This window comes from Sceloporus occidentalis, unplaced genomic scaffold (genome assembly GCF_023333645.1).
Source record: "Sceloporus occidentalis isolate IW3139 unplaced genomic scaffold, rSceOcc1.0.p SCAF_9, whole genome shotgun sequence".
NCBI lineage: Eukaryota > Metazoa > Chordata > Lepidosauria > Squamata > Phrynosomatidae > Sceloporus > Sceloporus occidentalis.
The window spans coordinates 12,325,879-12,346,776 of record NW_028316989.1 but is presented as its reverse complement, the minus strand read 5'-3'; the positions used below and the strand labels follow the sequence as shown (position 1 = coordinate 12,346,776).

At 44.2% G+C, this 20,898-nt stretch overlaps 1 protein-coding gene across 1 annotated transcript; it reads right to left on the bottom strand.

Moving 5' to 3' along the window:
- Positions 1-355: 355 nt before the first annotated feature.
- Positions 356-19,131, bottom strand: LOC149306917 (G protein-activated inward rectifier potassium channel 4-like). The gene is made up of 4 exons (XM_089538081.1): positions 18,894-19,131; positions 5,415-5,697; positions 2,159-3,410; positions 356-1,219 (listed from the first exon to the last, which is right to left on the bottom strand). Exons 2-4 carry the CDS (start codon positions 5,628-5,630, stop codon positions 846-848), a joined length of 1,842 nt encoding a protein of 613 aa, XP_089394207.1. The 5' UTR covers positions 5,631-5,697; positions 18,894-19,131; the 3' UTR covers positions 356-845.
- Between the last annotated feature and the right edge of the window lie 1,767 nt (positions 19,132-20,898).

Here is a 20,898-nt window from a genome sequence, read left to right as displayed (position 1 = left end):
TGCAAAAGAGCATGGCCTCTTGTAAACATAATTCCACTTAGTAGCCACAGCGAAGGGAAACGTAAGATGAGTTCAGGAGCGAAAGGCTTCTGTGAGGCAAAGAGGAGGAGGAAAACGGGTCCAGCTACGCACAGGGGTGAGGAGGACACAGGCGACAGCATTCGATGAGAGTTCTGTATGGCACTGTAAACAAATTTAATGAGACACTTTCGTATTTGCACCCAGAACTGTGGCTGGGGATGCAACTGCTCCAGGCTCCCTCATTGCATTGCGTTGCATAGAGATAGGAGCAGCCTCGTGGAGCACTGATGCAAACCAGCCAGGCTTTTCCCATAATTGTTTTTATCTCAAAGAAAAATAATATTCATGCTAAAAGTGTGCATGCTCCCCAGCTTTGACCCTGATAAAAGATGTCGCTGCTTGCTTTGGAAGGGCCTCAAGGCTCCACGCCTGACTTCTGCTTGCAAAAACCAGGGCTCCAGCTCAGGTATTCCAGTTATGGCTCTTTGTAAGGGGTTCCAGCCCCACAAGAGCTCTCCCATAGTGCAACGTCTTGTTTTTGCACAGCATGTCGACTCATCAAAGATAGAGGCAGGCGATTGGAAGAGTAACCTGAAGCAGTTGGAGGTTGTCTGTAAGGACCTATGTCCCAAACAAGAGAACCCTTGGACCTCTATGGTTTCCTGGGAACTTTGCCAGGGAGCTCAAGACAGCTGCCAGCATGAAGATGCTCAAAAAACCCAACACCTCCAGCATGCACCGTTTCGTCAGCCACAAGGACATCAGGAGGTCTTCCTTGTATCTCTTGGTTGAACGGAAGCCAACAGCGATGGCTCTAGGTTGCTTTAGACGCTGGCCTCTTGGGTCTGGTACTCGTTGCTTCGCTCTTCTTCTGTGATGTTGGAAAAGCCCAGTCTGGAGAGGCCTTCCTCGCTGGGACCATCCCCTTGCCGACCTTCATTGTTGAGTTCTGCTGAAAGGCAAGGGTGCACCAGATGGTCCCAGTACAAGCTTAGAGTTGACTGGTCCCGATTCTCTATCTCCTTCTGCTCGTACATCTCGCGGGCACTAATCCCTGGGATCTGGACTTCAAAGGTCTTCTCAAATCTGGTGTAGTCTACACGGAAGGCGCCTTTCTCCAGGGTCATGCAGGGCTCAAAGCGGTGGCCCCAAAGGATCTCGTCCTCTACGTAAGATGTCCGGGCTTGACATGTCATCCCTGCAGAGAAGAGAATGTCATCAGGAGACAAGAAAAAGCCATTGATATACCAAATGCATCCGAAGATGTAGACTTTAGTCTAGGAAAGCTCATGCTGCCAATGTCTTTCTTTCAGTTAGTCTCAAAGGTGCCACAAGATTTCTCTACTTATTATTATTATTATTGCATCTAAATGGATCTGAGGAAGTAGACTTTAGTCTAGGAAAGCTCATAGTCATAATAATAATACACCATTGTATCTAATGGGACTTTAACATCCATGGATTTTGGTATCCACAGAGGGTCCTGGAACCAAACCCCAATGGATACCAAGGGCCCACTGTAATAATAATAATAATAATAATAATAATAATAATAATACTCCATTGCAGCTAATGGGATTTGAGTATCCATGGCTTTTGATATCCATGAGGGGCCCTGGAACCAAACCCCAGTCAATACTAAGGGCCCATTGTAGTAGTAGTAGTAGTAGTAGTAGTAGTAGTAGTAATAATAATATAACCCATTGTACCTACCAAGGGCCAATCATGATTGTGATGATGATGATGATGATAATAATAATAATAATAATAATAATACACCATTGTATTTAATGGATTTTGGTATCCACAGGGGGTACAGATACCAAGGGCTCGCTGTACATATTTTGAACACATTAAATACAGAGGAGAGCCAACAAACTGTTACAAGAAATATATGCAGATACTCATAACTTTTGGCTTAAAAAACCTTGGAGCCTCGACTCTCTTGGGTATAAAAGAAAATGTCTAATAGTGGCAGCAGCAACCAGATTTGAACCACAAGCTCCTTCATGCCAGAAAAGCACCTCAGGATGCTATGGAGTGGGACAAGATTGTACAGTCATCCAAACTAGTCCCCAGAGCTTGACCAGGGTCTGTCCCAAACCTTCCTTGGTCATCTACACTACATCTCACCCACCTGTGGCTTCCACAATGCCTTCCAGGATGATGATGATTTCAAACTGCTCTCTCTTCAGGTCTTCTGCAGACATCTCCCAGAAAGGGCTTTGCTCATTGATGATGTGACAGATGATCTGCGGTTCCACCAGGAAGAGACGGTCCTCACCCGTATCGTAGCCCAGGTTCAGTTCCGACTGCTCCAGAGGGATGAACTCCCCTTCCTTCGTTTGCCGGGACTTAATCAACTTGGCTCTGATTTTTGCATCCACCATGTGACTGTCCCGGAGGTCTCCGATACGGAACATGAGGCAGAGCTGGTCGTCCCGATGGGAGATCACACACTTCTTGCTAAATATTAAGGTCTGGGCACGCTTCTTGGGCCTGGAGATCTTCACGAACATGCAGCCCACCATGAGGGCGTCAATCATGGATCCAACGATGGACTGGACCATGAGCAAAATGACCCCTTCCGTGCAGTTGGCCGTCACGATCCGAGACCCATAGCCAATAGTCCTTTGGCTTTCTACAGAAAAGAGTAAAGCAGAGATGAAATTATCAAGGTTCTGTATGCAAGGTTTCCATTCGGGGTCGCCTATATGGTTGACGTCGTCTCGTATCCAGGAATCAAAGTAATATATGATGCCAAAGACCACCCAGGTGATGATGTAGCACATGCTGAAGACAAAGAGGAACCATCGGTACTTGAGATCCACAATGGTGGTAAAGATGTCAGACAAGAACCTCTTCTTCTCCTGGATGTTTCCCAAGTTCACCTGGCACTTGCCAACCTTGGTCACATAGCGCTGCCTCTGCTGTTTGTTACCAAACTGTCGGTCATTTTCCATGAGTTTGCAGCGCTTGTTCTGCCCTTTTTCTGAGTTGTTCACCGAGATGATGCTGCGGGTCGGAGTTTTGTTCCGCCCAGAGTTGATGTTGGGGGAACTGAAAGCATGTTGGGAATAAAGCCGGGCGTTCAGTTCCCGGATTAGCGAAGGTGGAGGCGGATCCGTCCTGGAGGACCGGTGGTATTTGGGCAGCTCCTCTGTGTTGATGGAGACGCTGGGCCGGTGTTTGGTAGGCAACACCGTACCATAGCTTGCCTCCACTGTGCTGAGTCTCCTCTGGAGAAGGACAGACCTGTCGTTGGGGATGTTTGAGCTGCAGGACATGGAGACGTAGTTGCATTGCAGGGCACTTCTCTTTGTGGTTGGGGTTTCCATTTGCTGCTGGGTCTCATCAAAAGGATCCAAAGGAACGGCTATCATTTCAGGCTGCAAAGGAAAAGAAAACTTGTGAAATCCCCTCTTTGCTCTCTTCCTCCAGACTACCTAGTCATCCCTTAAAAACTAACTGTGAAACATCTCCAGCACCCATCTTTCTAGCTAAAGGATGGGTATCCTAGAAAACAGGCGAGGTTGAAACAATCAAACACCCTGAAATTCCTTGAACGTCTCGACAAGATATTGCAAACTAGTCATCTAAGAGCTGGTTACTGGAGCAACTTAATCTGACTCCCAGTTTCCCTGTTAATTTTTAATCGGCATAAAACAATTTGCTTCCACTGACACATATAAGGAAAAGAAGTGACGAGCCAATTATTAATGATTGAACCAATTAGGTTACGCCAAGACGGAATGAGCTTTTGCAGTTATTTCACTGCTTCAAGGGGGTCTTTTGGGGGAATACTTTCACTGCTCATTGTCGCTCTAGTCAGTGAACTTGATTTTGAAAATACCACCTGGACATCCCTGGTGTAAATAGGGTTTACAATTTGGGAGAGTATAACCCTTAGATAGCCATGTCTCATTATCATCCCTTACACAAAATGGATGGGAGCTGTCAGAAAGACTAGAAGATACATAGATGTGGTTTCTGGAGTGCAACACTCATAATTCCTTGCCATTTGGCTTATGCTAGTTAGGGCAATGGGATACATAGCCCAAGAACAAATGGAGGTGCCACAGTTTGTCCATCCTTGCATGTAATTTAATTGGGTCCCATTTGTAGCTGACAACGATCACACCTGCCTTAGTTACATCTGGTTTGGATCACTGCTAGTCTGCTTCCAGCTGCATTTCAATGCATACATTTTTTATTTCGCTTAAGTATGCAAAACTGTAACTAATCTATATACATAAATACATAGCAAATAATACATAGAACATAAGAGACGTATCTCACAAAGACAAACATTACAAAATATATACCCATTCCACAATACAAAAAAACACATTGACACAAAAGGTTTTAAAAATGCCATCCTTCTTTCTTATTAGAACCACAAGTGCATATTCCATACACATTTTGAAACACTGGTTATGGTCTACAAAACCCCATACGGCTGAAGTCTAGGCTTTCTGAAGGACTGCATCTCCCCATATGAGAAAACCTATCTTTTCGGATCTTCTGGGGAGGCATTTCATTGTGTCCCACCATCCTCACAGTTACACCTGGAGAGAGCAGAGAAGATGGGACCTTTTTGGTGGGTATTCTCTCCAAAGATAGTCTAGACTGGTACCCTCCTTGCTTTCATAGATTCCTATTTGGAAAAGACCCCAAGGGCCATCCATTCAAACCTTGATTCTGCCATGCAGGAACTCACAATCAAAGCCCTCCCTATGACCAATGGCCATCCAGCCGCTGCTTTAAAATCTCCAAAAAAGGAGACTCCATCACACACAGCTTTCCCTCTTTGGACTTTCATAATGTGTTATTGCATGCCTTCAAGTAGTTTTTTCCGACTTATGGCAACCCTAAGGTGAACCTATCATAGGATTTTCTGGGGCTGAGAATGTGTGACTTGTCCAAGGTCACCCAGTGGGTATCCAGGGCTAAACTGGGAATCGAACCCCAATCTCCAGAGTCAAACACTCAAGCCAATACACCACATTGACTCTCATAATGTATAATATTGCCTATATTTCATGTTTTTCTATCTCGGTGGTCATGCTTTTAATCGTGTTGATGGCTCAATTATATTGTTAACCTTTCTGTGATATAATGTTGTTGCAGTAGTTATTTTAGATCTATGTTTTAATTGTTATGAGCTGTCTTGAGTCCCAGGGCTAGGGGGGAAAGCAAATAATAATAATAATAATAATAATAATAATAATAATAAGGCTGTTGCATGCCTTCAAGTTGTTCCCAGCTTATGGTGGTCCTAAGGTGAAGCTATCATGGGTTTTTCTTGGTGAATAATTTTCATTTGTGATCCATCTATCCATGAAGAGAACATATATGTGGGACTCCTTTATGCACCCTAGGCTGGCACTTACCTTCTGGGGGAAGGTCCCATATCTGCTGGTTTCCGTGGGAGGCCGAGGCAGGTATGCCAACATGTGCTTGGCTTTGGGCGTCTTGGCCGGAGGGATGGAGTTTCGGCGGCTCCTGGACTCTTCGTAGCTCAGCCTCCAGTCGCTGGTGTTGTTGCGGACGCAGAGCCCTTTGTCCGGCTGCAGCTCCATGCTGCTGCTGGCCATGGGCAAGACCATGTCCCTGGTGCCAGGCCAGAAGGGAAGGGGCTAGCCCTGAGCTTTGCGCTTCCTCCGGTGGGGCATCCTTTCAGAAAAGAAAAAGATAAGAGAGCAGAAGGGTTATTATACCGGGAAGGAAGAGGATGCCATGGAGAAGACATAGAACCATATACAGTTAGCCCTCTACATTTGAGACATTGACTTTTGCGGATTTGATTATTTGCGGTTTTGATTAATATGTTCTCTCTAGGAATCTCTAGGTCCTCCAGCGCAACTCGGCCAGAAGTTTACCACAGAGATTAGTGTTAGGGTCAGGGTTGACTGTTTAATCAACTTCTGGCAGAGTTGTGTTGGTGGACCTAGACATTCCTATTGGAGAACCTAGAGGTTCCCAGAGAAAACACTTCTCTAGGCATTTGCAGGTCCTCCAGCATGCTTCTGTGATCAACTTCTGGGAGATGTTGGCCATAGAGTTGCACTGGAGGGCATGATGAATCTTAGAGAAAGGTTCTCTTAGGTAGAAAGAATAGGTTTTTTTTAAAAAAAATGTGTTATTTCCACATTCACGGGGGTTCTTCACCCCAAACCCCAGCGGATGTGGAGGGACCATTGGTAATCATACAGAGTTGGAAGACACCTCAAAGGCCATTTGGCTGTATGGGACTTCATTATCATCATCATTACCATCGTTATCATTGTTTATGCCAAGGGTGTTCAAAGTATGGACCGTGATTGTATGGCAATACTGAATGTGGATCCAGAAGCCCCTCAACTAGATGTTTTTTTTTGGAAAAAGAAAATCTGGACTGATTTTTCTGACAATTTTTGGCCCCCAAACCACCCAAAATGTGCCTAAACCATAGCACTTTGCTTCACCTGACCACCCAAAGCCCATCAAACCTCCTCAAAACACAAAATAGATCTTTAAAAAATCATTCACAATTGGTGGCCAGAAGTGATGCCATGTCACTTCAGTTGTGACAAAACATGCTGTTGTGACCCAGCAAGCATGTGCAAGGTGGGAAAATGGTCCCATTCCCTCCAAACACATACCCCAACTTATACCCTGGCTTTCCTGAAAAAATTGGACTCAAGTCATCTTACAAAATGCAATATAGCTTAGCTTACAAAAATGCAATATAGTTAAAGCATGCAGAAGATCAGCCCTGGATTTGCCCTGGAGATTTTTGTGCAGCCAAGCTGTCAGACCTTAAAACACACACACATCAAATATGGGCTTTGCAATACCTTTTTAAGGAGACTGACATTATATCCAGGACAAACAAGACTAATAAGTATAATTCTAAAATTAAAGTTCCAGGTTAAGTCCAGGGGCTCATTCACTCTGCACCATTACAACAATATAATTCAATTTTAATTGCCATAGCTACATCCTACAGAATCGTAGTAATTGTAGGTTATGGAAAGGCCTTTAGACTTCTCAACTTGCACCTCCCCAAATTGCAAATCCCTGAATCCCAGAGGATGTGCAACAGCAGTTAAAGTGGGACCATAACACTATAGTTGCGTAGTGTGAAAGGGCTGTAATTCCTCCCAAACTAAACTCTTGGAGTTCAGGTTTGTGTCCTGTTGCACAAACGCCTGGAATTTCCTGATGCAGACTCTGTAATGAGCTTAGGAGAGTCAAACTGCTTTTCTAGGTGAGGAAGGAAGTCCTCCAAAGAGAAACCCTGGGAGAAATATGCAAGCTTTCCAATTTTACCCTCCTTTGCCCAGAATATACCTGATTTAGACAGAGGACCTCTTAAGCACCAGATCCTATTAAAGTCTGGCAAAGGTCATTGTGAAAGGTTAGCTGAACTACTCCATTCATGGGCTGATGATGCAAGATGCCTCAGCTTGCAAAGCAACATCAATGGATGGGAAAGAGAAGACCCTCCAAATGATGATACTGTGTGAAATAAAACACAATAGTAGATGCACATGCCAGTGCAGAATGCTTTGGCTAGGCTTCTGAGCAAGGCAACTTGCAGCCCACATTCAGCTGAAGGAATCACATTGGTTGCTTATTTGCTATCATGCTGGATCTAGGGTTTTGTTGTTTATCCGCAAATCCAGATTTTAATTCAGTTCTACAGTGGGTTCTTGGTATCCACTGGAGTTTGGTTCCAGGACCCCTCGTGGATACCAAAATCTGTGGATGCTCAAGTCCCATTAAATACAACGGCATAGTAAAATACATTGCAATATTAATGTAGTTTTCACCATTTTAACTGCCATGGCTCCATCCTATGAAATCCTCAGTTTTGCCACTAGAGCTGTGTGACAAAGAAGGCGAAATATCTCATAAAACTACAAATCCAAGAAGTCCATAGCATTGAGCCATGGCAGTTAAAGTGGTGTCAAAATGCACTAATTCTGCAGTGCAGACTCCGCCATGGAAGTTAAGCAGAGCCAAGCCTGGTTAGTACTTGGACAGGAGATCACAAACAAGTACCAGGCACTGTAGACTCTATTTCAGAGGGGGAAACTTGCAAAACCACCGCTGAGTGTTCCTTGCCTAAGAAAAACCCATGCGATTCAAAGGATTAAATTGACAGGTGGCTTGAAGACGCATACACACGCACAGAGATTAAAATACAGTACAGTTAGAAATAAGGCAGCATTCTTTTAAAGCCACGTCAGTCTGGAAAATCAGCATGCAAAGAGATCTTGCTATATAATACAACTGAAACCACTCAACCACACACACACACACACACTCATCCTATCTAATAACAAAAAGTGTACTTCTTAAATCCATCCGACTTCATAAAACACTTATTAAGCCCTATATTCCCAACTTCTTTTTTTTCATGTGATTTCCTTGTCTCCAACAGTATTGTTTCTATTGAGCTATTTATCTTTCCGACTCTTTGCATACTGATTTCAAAGCCTTTGCTTCTCAAAAGCCAGGTAACACACATTGAAGCTGTCACTTTTTCTACTGACAAAGGTGCTGAGAACGCTGTGTTTTTGGCACAGAGTCCTGCCACACAAAACACACACACACATAGCAGATGTAATCTCAAGGAGTAATCCCCCAGACGGGTTTCTCTGGAGGACAGGGAATGGATATTTGAATCACACAGATCCGTCTTATGTTAAATAAATCTATATACCTCACCCAAACCACCCACTGTGCAACCCTTCTGCTCCCAGTGGCAACCAGTTGGGGCAAAAGTGGTTGAACCAGCTAAGATGCTTAATGTCTTCAGAGAGAATTTGCTCTTGAATTGTTCCTTTCCTATGCTTCATCTTTATCCAAGTGTCCTGCAAGATGGCATATGCACCAAATGGGTATATACACCTGTGCACTCAAGGCTGGTTTTGGCCTTCCTTGTGTGTTATCTCCCCCGTCTCATTCTCCCTGTGTCAAAATAATGGGTTTATGTCTGAGTCCCAGTTGCGCGGCCATGTTTGGTTGGGGTGTGGGGGTGACAGTGTAATCTCAGATGGCTAAACCAATTACGTGACATAATAGCCAAGGCAGCGGGCAACTTCTGTCTCTTCCTTCTAGGTTTAATGCTGGGCTGGTGCCAGTTTTGGGGGGTGGAGGTGGATAGGTGACACCTGAGAAACCCTCTGACCCCCCTGAGGCACATCATGACCCCAGCATTTTGCAGCATTTAGTCACGGAAAGGGTTTAATGTGCCATTCATGCGGATAAAGATTGCACACGTTCGCATGCTTGCACAATTTCTTCAGCACGCTGGCATTTAAAAAGGGAGGGAAATGTTACCTGAGAACCCTCTCGCATCCTGCAAATGGACAAAATACAAGGCTACATGGCAGACTAATTGAAGGTGGCATATGGCAGAAGGTGGTGCCATCTCCTTCCTCGCAGGTTTTTAAGTAGAGGTTGGATGCCTGTTTTTAAAGAAAGCACTAGATGGGGTCCCATCATTAGATGGCCCTGTATTTTCCAACTCTATGATTCTGTGTTGCTATAAACTCATGGCCTACAACTTTCCACATGTTCTTGGCCCTCTACTTCCAGAAGCCCCAGCCAACTTGACCAAAGGTCAGGGATTCTGGGTGTTGAAGTCCAAAATGTCTGGAGAATGAAAGGCAGAAAACTTCTGGACTAGACAAAGTGGCAACCAAACAACACAGCATGAGTGGTGGGATGCAATTGTAGATGTATCCCCATAAGCCCACACTTGGAAGGCTGGTGTTTGATGTGGCCAAGATGGCATCACACTTCTTTTCAGGTGGACTTAAAGCCATGGATGCCACTTCTTTACAAAGCAATTGAAGATGCTATATTGGATGGGTTAACCCTTGGGCCCGAGCTTGTCTCTGAGGCTTTAAAAATGCACTTGCCAAGATATCATCTCCTTTTTGCAATAACTTAAGACCGAAGAGGAGAAGAACGCATCCTTTGGAGAAGGCCTTGGTGGAAGAAGAAGCCACATTTATCCAAGATTGCAATCCTGCTACCTCTTCTAGTTCCACAAACACTGGTCAATGTGAAAAGAAAGAAAGCAGACCAGAGAAGTGCTGAATTACAGTACTACAGGATCACCTTCAGACTAGTGTCCTCCAAATGTTGGACTACAAACTCCAGTCATCTGCTGGCCACGTTGACAGGGGGATGTTGGGTTTTGTATCCCAAGACATGGTGGTCCCTGGCATTGAGAGAATGGCATTGAGTATAAAACTTTCAACTAGTTAATATTTCAGTTGTATTAATGACGGAAGTTGGGGAACTATTGGGGACCATGAAGAGAATCATCTCACCCATAAGGAACTCAATATTACTATGAACAACATCCAATCTGATGTGCAAAATTTTGGTTGCATTCCCCATCACCAGCACTAAGCTGGAGGGTTCTGTAAAACCATGACTGGAAATGGGAAATCCTCATCATACCGACAACACAACTCTTTGTGCCATCGTACTTAAGCAGTAAGAGCAATGAGAATGGTAGCTTTTGAGGGGAGGAATATGGGATGGTACACAAACAAATTTGTTAAAAGGTTTAAGATCATTTTAGGAACATGGTGGATTTCATTGTAATGACTGACAAGTAACTTATCACTTGAAAAGTGTGACTGTACCATATATGAATCTGACCTTAATGGAGAATTGCTCCATAAAGCAAACAGCATTGCAGAAGACTGCGAAATTACCTCTAAAATCACTATAATGATCAGCCACCTGTTCGATCCTTTGCATTTTTTAAAATATATATATATTGCACATTAGTTGCAGATATACTAGGCATTATATTTAGTTTGGCTCTCATAAGGAAGCACATTGCTCGACAGTGGCCTTTTTGGATCTGGATGGTCAAAAAATTCCTTGGGCAACCTTTGGCAAGCCCTAGCTTCTCCTCTCAGCCATGCTACCCAAAGTGCTACTGGAAACATAAGATGAACAAGTCCACTAATGCCTGGCATTTCGATATGGGGAGCACTGGATAACTATGTCGAGCTGCATTTACATGTGCACTGAACTGAGGATTTTAAAATATTTATATAAAAATGCTGTTCTCATTCCCTTGGGAACTTTGCCTGCCCTTTCTCTTTGGATGCCTGACTCTATTTCCAAATGCTCAGCTGACGTTTTAAGATACTTCGATGGTAGAAATTTGGAGATGGAAGGAAAATTGTATGGGTGAGGGAAACAGAATTCTTCTCTGGGAGGGCAATGTCCCCATTTTGTCCTCTCCAAAGCTGCACCCATTCCCCGGTTTTTAAAGCTGCCTGATTCTACATGTCTCTCCAAAGGCTTTGTTCCTGGCAGCTAAGAAGGCTAACAGCCAATGTTGTGTAGTGGTTTGAGCATTGCACTATGAGTCTGGAGACCAGGGTTCAGTTCCTCGCTTGGCCATGGAAGCCCACTGGATTACTTTGGGTGAGTCACACACTCTCAGCCGCATAAACATCCCATGATAAGTTCACTTTAGGGTTACCATAAATCAGAAATGACTTGAAGATACACAACAACAACAAAAATGTACACCTGCCCATAGACTGAGGTCTTCTTGGGGGCCAAACACAATGTAAGGATGTTGGAGAGGAACTTGTTCAATTTGGACCCAGTTGTGGAATGTCCTCCCTTTGGAGAAATAAATGTCGCTACTAAAGCCTTTGGAGACTTATTGGTTCATCCACAGATGCATGTGGTTGCTGTGTGCCTTCAAGTTGTCTCTGACTTATGGCAATCCTAAGCCCAACCTTAGAACTAGAAAAGATCCTAAAATGCAAAGATATACAACTGAGCACAAAAGTCAGAATCGTACAAGCCATTGTATTCCCTGTTACCATGTGAGAGTTGGACAGTTAAGGAAGCGGATAGGAAGAGAATTAATTCATTTGAGATGTGAGGCTTGAGAAGAGTGCTGAGGATCCCATGGAGAGCCAAAAGGGTCCTACACAAGTCAAGCTGGAAGCTTCCCTGGAAGCCAAGATGACCAAAGTGAGGCTGTCATCCTTCAGACACATCATGAGAAGGAAGGACTCATTGAAAAAGACAATAATGCTGGGAAAGTTGGAGGGAAGGAGGAAGAGAGGAAGGCCACATGTCAGATGGAGGATGGACTCTATTAAGGTCACTATGGGTTTTATGAGGTTGTAGGAATTAAACAGTGGAGGACAGGGATCTTGGAGATGCCTCATCCATAGGATCACCATGGGTTGAGATCGACTCGAGGGCAGTTAACAATAACAAAAAGGCAAACTTATCATGGGATTTTCTTGGCAAGATTTGTTCAGAGGAGGTTTGCTATTGCCATCCTTTGGGGCTGAGAGCATATGATTTCCCTTAAGGTCAACCAGTGGGTTTTATGGCTGAGTGGTTTGAGTATAGTCCAATGCTCAAACCACTATGCCACCATGCCGGATCTCTCAAATTGTAGGGTTTTTTTTTAATTTAAATTCTTTTTCATGGCCTTCATTTCAACTTCTCATGTTATTCTGCATGCTTTTACTTTGAATTACCCCTTACTATCGTATACGCTTTAAATGACCGAACCTGATCTCATTGTACGTCACGTCGAGATTGCGAAATGGAGGGCAAGACGCAAATATTTTAATCAATCAGAAAAGAAGGAGGAGGGAGAAGGGAAATCCAGCTGCTCCGTACCAATCCACTCTGGATGGTTCTGCTGAGTGTTTTTTCCCAGGCGGATTGCCTGTTCTCGATGTAATCTCCGTGGGCGCAAGCTGTTACGAAATGCCCCTATTCCTGGAAACCTTTTGGTGGTGAAAGCGGGGGGTTGAGTGGGGGAGGATGGGATGTAACACCGTAGGAAGAAGTCCCCAGATGTGTTTGCTTTCTCTTGCAAAATGTAGCTCCATGCAAAGGTGATGGAAGGTGAGGAGTCCCATTTTGGGAGAAAGGTGCAACGTAAGATGCAATAAATACATGCAATAATTAGGCTCTTGAAAGCAACAGAATGGAAATCTCTGGACATTTCAGGGAGGGAGGGAGGGAGATTCAGAATCCGTCCCTTTGAATGACTCATCATCATCATCATTGCCCATCCGTTACAAAGATGAGGAGATTCATTTGCCCAGAGGCCCTAGTTTAATTTCAGATCCCTTCTCGGTGACCCCATTCCAGGGGAAGGCAGGGCCGAAAGGGTGGGACCAGAAATGCCAGCAAATTTGGGCTTAGCCTTCTTAGCTGCCGGGAGCAAAGGCATTTAAAACTAGGCAGAAGAAGGCTTTCAAAACCAGGGAATGGGTGCAGCTTCGGAGAGGACAAAATGAGGGCACTGCCATCCCAGATAAGAATTCTGTTCCCCTTCCAAGTCAAATTTTATTGCTTTTGGCCAATGGCCTTTGCATAAAACAATACCACAATAAAAACAAAGTACATGCATATCATATTTGCAACATCAATGAAATTTTCATTCCATCTCAAATTTCCAACATTGAAGTAACTGAAAACTTCAGTTAGAAATAGAGTTAAGCATCAAAAATGAAGAGGAAAGTTCACAAGGGGATGAAAACAGCAATAATGCCTATATACCCAAAATGTGAGAGTCGGCATGTTGTTGTGGCTTGAAAATTGGCTTATGACCTTGGAGATCAGGGTTTGAGTCCCTGGTGAAGCACAAAAACTCACTGGATGACCATGGGCAAGTCATACTCTCTCAAAAATACTCTATGATAGTTCACCTTAGGGTTGCCATAAGTCCAAAATGACTGATGGCAACCTACCAAAAAAGCATCAGATCCCATCTCACCTTGGAAGCTAAGCAGGGTCACTACTGGTTAGTGCTTGGACAGGGACCGCCAAGGCTTCCCTGGTGCTGTTAGGCTCTAGTTCAGAGGAAAGAATTGACAAAACCACCTCTGAGTCTTCCTTGCCTAAGAAAGTCTACAGGTGACTTGAAGGCACATAGGTACACAACATCTGACCTAGGTCCTTCTTCCCCAAATGCTGCAGGCAGGAACTCCCAGAGCATGAGAGAAGGTGCCTTTTTGGACTGTCACTCCCAGAATCCCACAGCCCTCTGGATGGTGGATTCTGGGACTGGTAGTCCAAAAGGAAGCACCTTCCCCAAGACTGGAAGGAGTGCCAAGGAATGCCAGGTGCTGTGGCTGATATTTCAGAGGCAGGAATTGGCAAAACCATCTCTGAGTCTTCCTTGCCTAAGAAAACTCTATGAAATTCATGGGGATCACCATAGGTTGACAGGCAGCTTGAAGGACCATATATATATATATATATATATATATATACACACACACACACACACACAGGTATGAATGATTTTTAATAGGAAAAACTCATAGGGGGACAGAGAATTTGGGGGGGACAATAGCCTCATCTCCCTGCCACCACTTCTCTGCCCCTTGATATAGTGCTTTAGGGTGTTTGGACAATTCACTAACCGATGCAATAACTTTTACAATAGTCCTATGGTATCTGTATTCTTGGCATGCATCCTATATAGCAAGACCTCCTGAATCAATGGGATTTATCTATACATTGACTTGCCATTCAACAGCCCACTCAATGGGTTGTGTCTAATGGGCCCGATGGTGACTCCAATGTCCATGGCAAGTTCCTTCATTTTCCATTGCTTTCTCCTGAGGTTGAGAGAGTGTGACTTGCCCAAGTTCACCCTATCATGGGGCTTTCTGGGGCTGAGAGTGTATGATGTGCCTACAGTCACCCACTGGGTTTCCATCACTTAGTGGGGAATCAAACTTGGATCTCCAAAGTCATAGTCCAATACTCAAGCTGCTACACCACACTGGCTCTTCTCATTAAAAATACAATAAATAAGCAAACAAACAAACAAACAAGTAAGTAAGTAAGTAAATAAATAAATAAAATAAGCCCATAGATTTTTGTGGGTTTTTAGGGCTATGTGGCCATGTTCTAGAAGCGTTTGTTTCTGACGTTTCGGCAGCATCTGTGGGTGACATCTTCAGAGAATGCCGGCAAAACGTCAGGAATAAACTCTTCTAGAACATGGCCACATAGCCCCAAAAACCCACAAAAAACTATGGATGCCAGCCATGAAAGCCTTCGACTTCAAATTAAGCCCATGCTTGGGAGCAAACATTGCTGAAAAGAAAAACAATTTGCTTCCAAGTCAACACACAGAGGAGGACTCAGTAAATTTACCAGTATTTGCTACCAATAAAACTGAGCCTCAGTTTTGGGAGAATGGCAGAATATAAATAAATATCATCATCATCATCATCATCATCATTTACAAGACTAGGCCAGAGTCTGACTACCCAGACTGGTAGTTTTTCTCCAGGCCAAGTGCACTTGGTTCCATGTCAGCGGAGCTGGGAATCCACTCCAGTTTTTCATTCAAGATTCAACAGTAAGAAAAAGGAACATTATAGATCTGATTCAATATGCATCCAGGCCCAGAACGGGGCTTGAGAAAGTTACCCTTTGGACTACAACTCCCAGAATTCCCCAATCACATTCGCAAGGATAGGTGGTGGTTTCCATGTCGGTGAGGCGGTGAACCAGCTCTAGTTTTTAGTCCAAACTTCAATAGAGCTGCCCAAGGCGCCAAACCACTTCCCTCCCCAAAAATTCAGCCTCTTTTAAATTCGTTTAAAGTCTGAGCAAAACCTTGATGTAGATTCACTACCATACAGGCATGGGAGCTCCTGGGGGATTCTGGGAAATGTAGTCCAAAGAAAGAAATCTTTCCAAGCAAAGCCCCAGCCTTCTAGATGTTTCAAATCCACAGAGTGCACTTTCATATCATTTGGCAAGAGTGTTCACAATACGAGAAACATTTTTAGTTCCAAGGAACCTACCTAATGTCTTCCCCAGATGCTATGCTTTGCCAGCGCTTGATTTGCAGCCAATAATCAATAAATACACCATCAGTAAATACTTATGCTTGAGGTAAGTACAAGCGGGACCGAAATCTGAATCGTCAATCAATTGGGCAAGTTTGTGTCTAAAAGCTAGTTGGGGAACTTGTTCCGTATCACACATTTGGGAAGACCACACTACACAACTGCAGGACTCTGGTTCTGCTTTAGCTGCCATGGCAGTATCCTACTGACTCTTGGGACCTGTAGTTTCATGAGATATTCAGAATTCACACTAGTATCTCAGTAACTCAAGCCAGCATGCTATAGTAGTTTGAGTGTTGGACTATGACTCTGGAGATAGGGTTTGATTCCCCACTTGGCTATGGAAACCAATTGGGTGACTTTGGGTGAGTCACATACTCTCAGCCCCAGAAAACCTTAGGGTCTTCATAAGCCAGAAATGAAAGCACACAACAACATCATCTCAATAACTTGAACTACAGCTCCATAATATCCATGTCATTGGCTTCCATCCTATCGGAAGTCGTGGTGAATCAATGGGATTTCACTATGGGTTGACTCACTTCTCAGTTGTTGACTACTCCAGTGTCTCCTCAAACTACAAATCCCACATATTCCCTAGGAGGAACTTCAAGTGGCATGCAAGCACCACAACTGTGCAGTGTGAAAGAGACCCAAATGGCTAGAGAAAAAGAGATGATGATGATGATGATGATGATGATGATGATGATGATGATGATGATGATATTTATTATTATTATTTTATTATATCCCGCCTTTTTTCCAATATATTGATAGGATGAAAAGGTTTTGGGGGTGAAAATGATGAAAAGCAGCCCATGAAATGAAAGGGAACTGAGGAGGAGAAGAGAGGAGATGCGAAGAAGACAACTCAAGGTAGGAAAGATTGTCAGATCTATGGTATTGGCAGCTAAACTGATCTGTGCAAAATATTGGAAGAGCCCCCAAATTACAAATATGGATATATGTTATTGTTTGTTTGTTTGTTTGTTGTGCGCCTTCAAGTCGTTTCTGACTTCTGGGAACCCTAAGCACCTTTGAGACTAACTAAAAGGAAGAAGTTGGCAGCATGAACTTTCCTGAGATGCATGTTAGTGCTCAGCTGGATACTCCTTACTCTTTAGGATCTTTTCCTGTTCTTTCATCCATCCATCCATCCGTGTGCAAATCTATGGACACAAAGTGCCTTCTTGTAACATTTATTTCTTCTGGTACCTACACACTCGTTCCATCTGGAGTTGCCAAGCAAACAAAGAAGGGACAGGGCTCCTATCAATGGATGCACCAAAGAGGGAATTTCAGGAGGGGTTGTTGGGGACCTGGTTGCATGGCAAGCCAAGTAATTTCCCTTTTTGACTCAATGGTTAAAGGGACAGAAGCCCTGTCCCTTCTTTCACCTGGCAATCCTATAATTCCTCTGAGACAGCAAATCTTGCTGGACTGAATTTGAGTAGCACCTGTTTTATCATAAGTACAAGAGATTCACAGCACAGCACTGGGCTAATCTATTCAAAATTAAGTCCCTTGAGATTCAGCGGGGCTTATTCCCAACAAAGAGCGGCTGTCTGTAAGAAGAGAACCTAAGTTTGTTTCTCTTGCAGAGTCAATTTATTCACTCATCTGCCTTGTAAACCTGGGGGCTCAAGGGAACTCACAGCAAGATCAAAATGGGTACAGTTTTTTTGGGGGGTGGAGAAAATAGATAAAGTACTAATCATGTCAAAATAAAGTACTAGCATGTCAAAACATCACTGATAAATGAAACACTCTTAGGCATCTTTAGTATGAAGGAAACAGTCTCATAAGGTTGACTGGAATTTACTCTCAAGCAAGGGAATGTAGGACCTCTTTTCTCTCTCCCTCTTTCTAAAGCCAATAAAGGTATCCCTGTTTCGTGGATTTCTCTTTGAATTTTTAAAGCTGAGTTAGGACAGTGAAGGAGACAAGTGCAAAGATGCTCAACAAAAGTACCAGCGTGTGTTCAAAATGCATAGGGAGACGTCTATTTTCACTAGTGAAAGGCTGGGGGACTTTGAATGACTCCTTCCTTGCACGAGGATAGGGACCATACACACACACAACTTTGAAGTAAAGCCTTAAAGGCGTATTACACTGCGGGCTCTCTTTCGCTTTCTGGTTATATGTGTTGGGAAGAAGAAATAAATAGGAAGGAAGGAAGGAAGCCTAATAAATAATAATAAATAAAAACCTCAAGACATTGCATTTTGGAAACCCATTGCTCTAGCCTACCTTATAGGGTTATTACTAAGGGGAAAGAGGAGGAGACTGGAAACTCCTTCAAAAGCTGCCATTTTGGAAACCAGAACAGCAGGATTAACACACACACACACACACACACACACAATCTCTATGAGTCCTGGGGAGATATTCCTATCCCAAAACCGAAGCCTTTCTTCAGAATATAGTCAAGATCCAGCTGTGAAAAAGTGTTGGGTCAGAAGAGCATTTCTGGTGGTCTGCCTTTGCATGTTTGAAAACTTCACAATAATAATCTAAGTGACATACACACACACACACACACACACACACACACACATACACCAGCAAGGAATTCTTAGTACCTTGCCTAAAACATTGCGAAGGATGCCCAACGCTTCTCGTATTGCATTGACTAAATCAAACCCAAGACATAAAGCAATGGCTGTCTATCAGAAGTCAGCCATCAATTGCCACTTGTCCATCGACAGAGAGGAGAGAAGTGTTTCTCCATTTGGAAGGGGAAAGGATGCTCTCCAGACAGCCATGTTCCTGATGCAAGGAAGCTCAGGAGGCAGCTGCCCATCACCACCCATCACCATCACCACCACCACCACCATCTTTATGCTTGCAACTTGCACAGGATAGGCCTGTTGCTTCGGCCAAAGGTCTCTCCCAACTAAAACCCCAAGGCTCAGCAGCCATCTGCTCACAGACCCCCCTTTGCACCCACAGCCAAAGACAGTGAACAACTGATGCACTTACCTCATCTCTCTGGACGGCTGTGCGACCCAAGGAGCCCTGGAAATCCCTTGGTCCCTGCTGCCGTTCTTTCTGCACCGTCTCCAACTACTCTTCCTCTAGGAGCTCCCCCTTGATTAGGTTCAAAGCTGGGCTTTCATCTTAGGGTTCATGGCACTCCTTTGGCCCCATTCATGGCGGAAACCCCCCCTTCTTCCCCCCCAGATTGTGCCTTCAGGTCCAGTCGGCAGTGGAGACTGAGGGAGTCGAGGCCGGCAGCCTTCCAATCCTCTCCTGGGAGAAGAAGGTCACTTGTTAATCTGTCTCAATGACAGGCAGAATTACCTCAAGATGATTTAATCAGAGAGGCCTGGGCAAAGGAGCCGAGGGGCTGAGACGCTGGGGCCCACAGGGTTAATCTCTCACAGAAGATAGGTGGGATGGCCGGGAGAAGAAGACAAGAGAGGGGACCAGAAGACTCTACCTTCCCTTTTTGCATCTGCCAGCATGCAAACTGACCTTCCCAGAGCTCCTGTGTGCATGTTGTGCATTGCCCAGAAAATGCCAAGCATTGCAGGAAAGACCACGGGATAAAAATATGTGGACCAAAGAGAAGAGATTTCTGGACTTCTGCTCCTGCAAATCACGTAAAGAGTCTTTTACACAAACACACACAAACACCAGTCACCCCCTTGAGCTGTGTTTTCTCCACCTGGCCAAGCGTACCTACCAGGCTGGGAGATTAAGAGTCTAAATTTATGCCCTGCTTACCAGTCGATATGTTCATAGCACACAGGAGGCAGGGTGAGGGGAAAGTATAGCAGAAAGGGAGCATTGCAGAGGTCCATAGTGGTGGAAGGAAAGCTAAGGTCTTAAAAAGCAATGCTTCCCAAACCTTTGGTCCTCCAGGTGTTTTGGACTCCACCTCCCAAAAACTCCAGCCAGATTGGCCAAGAGTTGGGGATTCTGGAAAGTAAAGGCCAAAACATCTAGAAGACCAAAGTTTGGGAACTACAGTCTCCAAGAGTCTCCAAGAGACTACAAAAGTCTCTTGGAGACTCTTGCATTCACAGCGTACATTGTCAGTTTGCATTGGGGACAGTATAGAACAAGGGGCCTTTGGTATCCGCGGGTATCCGCATCAGATTTAGGGTTTTGTAGTTTGTTGGCAAATCCAGATTTCAATTCCACATATGGTTTAATTCAATTCTACAGTCGATACCAAAGACCCTTGCCTGGAGTTTGTTTCCAGGACCCTCTGTGGATATCAAAAACTGTGGATGCTCAAGTCCTATTGTATGCAATGGGGTAATAAAATGGCACCCCTCATTGCAAAATCAAGGGCCTGTTACAGACAGCCAAAATAAAGCTGCTTCGAGTCACAGTGGAGGTATGGTGTTTCAATGATGCATGCATCCTAAGAGTCCAGAAGTCGCACCAAAGCCACGCTCCAGACTGGAGCATGGCCTTGGTGTGGCTTCTGGACTCTTAGGATGCATGCATCATTGAAACACCATACCTCCACTGTGACTCGAAGCAGCTTTATTTTGGCTGTCTGTAACAGGCCAAGGTTTGCTTTTTGGAATATATATATATTATTTGGATAGTTGAATCTGTGGATTGTTAGATCCAGGGATATGGAGGGCCAACTGTGCAAGCGCTATTGAACAGAGCAGCTAAAGCCAAATCATTACTAATACTCTTTCCTTTTAATTATTGGAGGCTGGAAAAGGGTTTGTATTTTCTGCCTCTAGAAATCATCATGATCTGTTTCTGCTTTGGATGCATGCAAGACTGAAGCAAAGGGAGGTCCGGTTAACGTCACAAACAACTCCTCCAAAGGGACTTTGGATGGCATAACCTCGAAGGGCAGCAATCCTGAGAAGCATCCTTCCTCTTCTTTCAAAGGAAATGGCTGAAAATCCATTGCCTGGGCTGGAAAAAAGAAGCATTTTTTGACAATAAACAGTCTATTTCAGTGATGTGGGGCAGCTTACAAGCTATTTACAAGGTGAAGTGTTATTCTTGC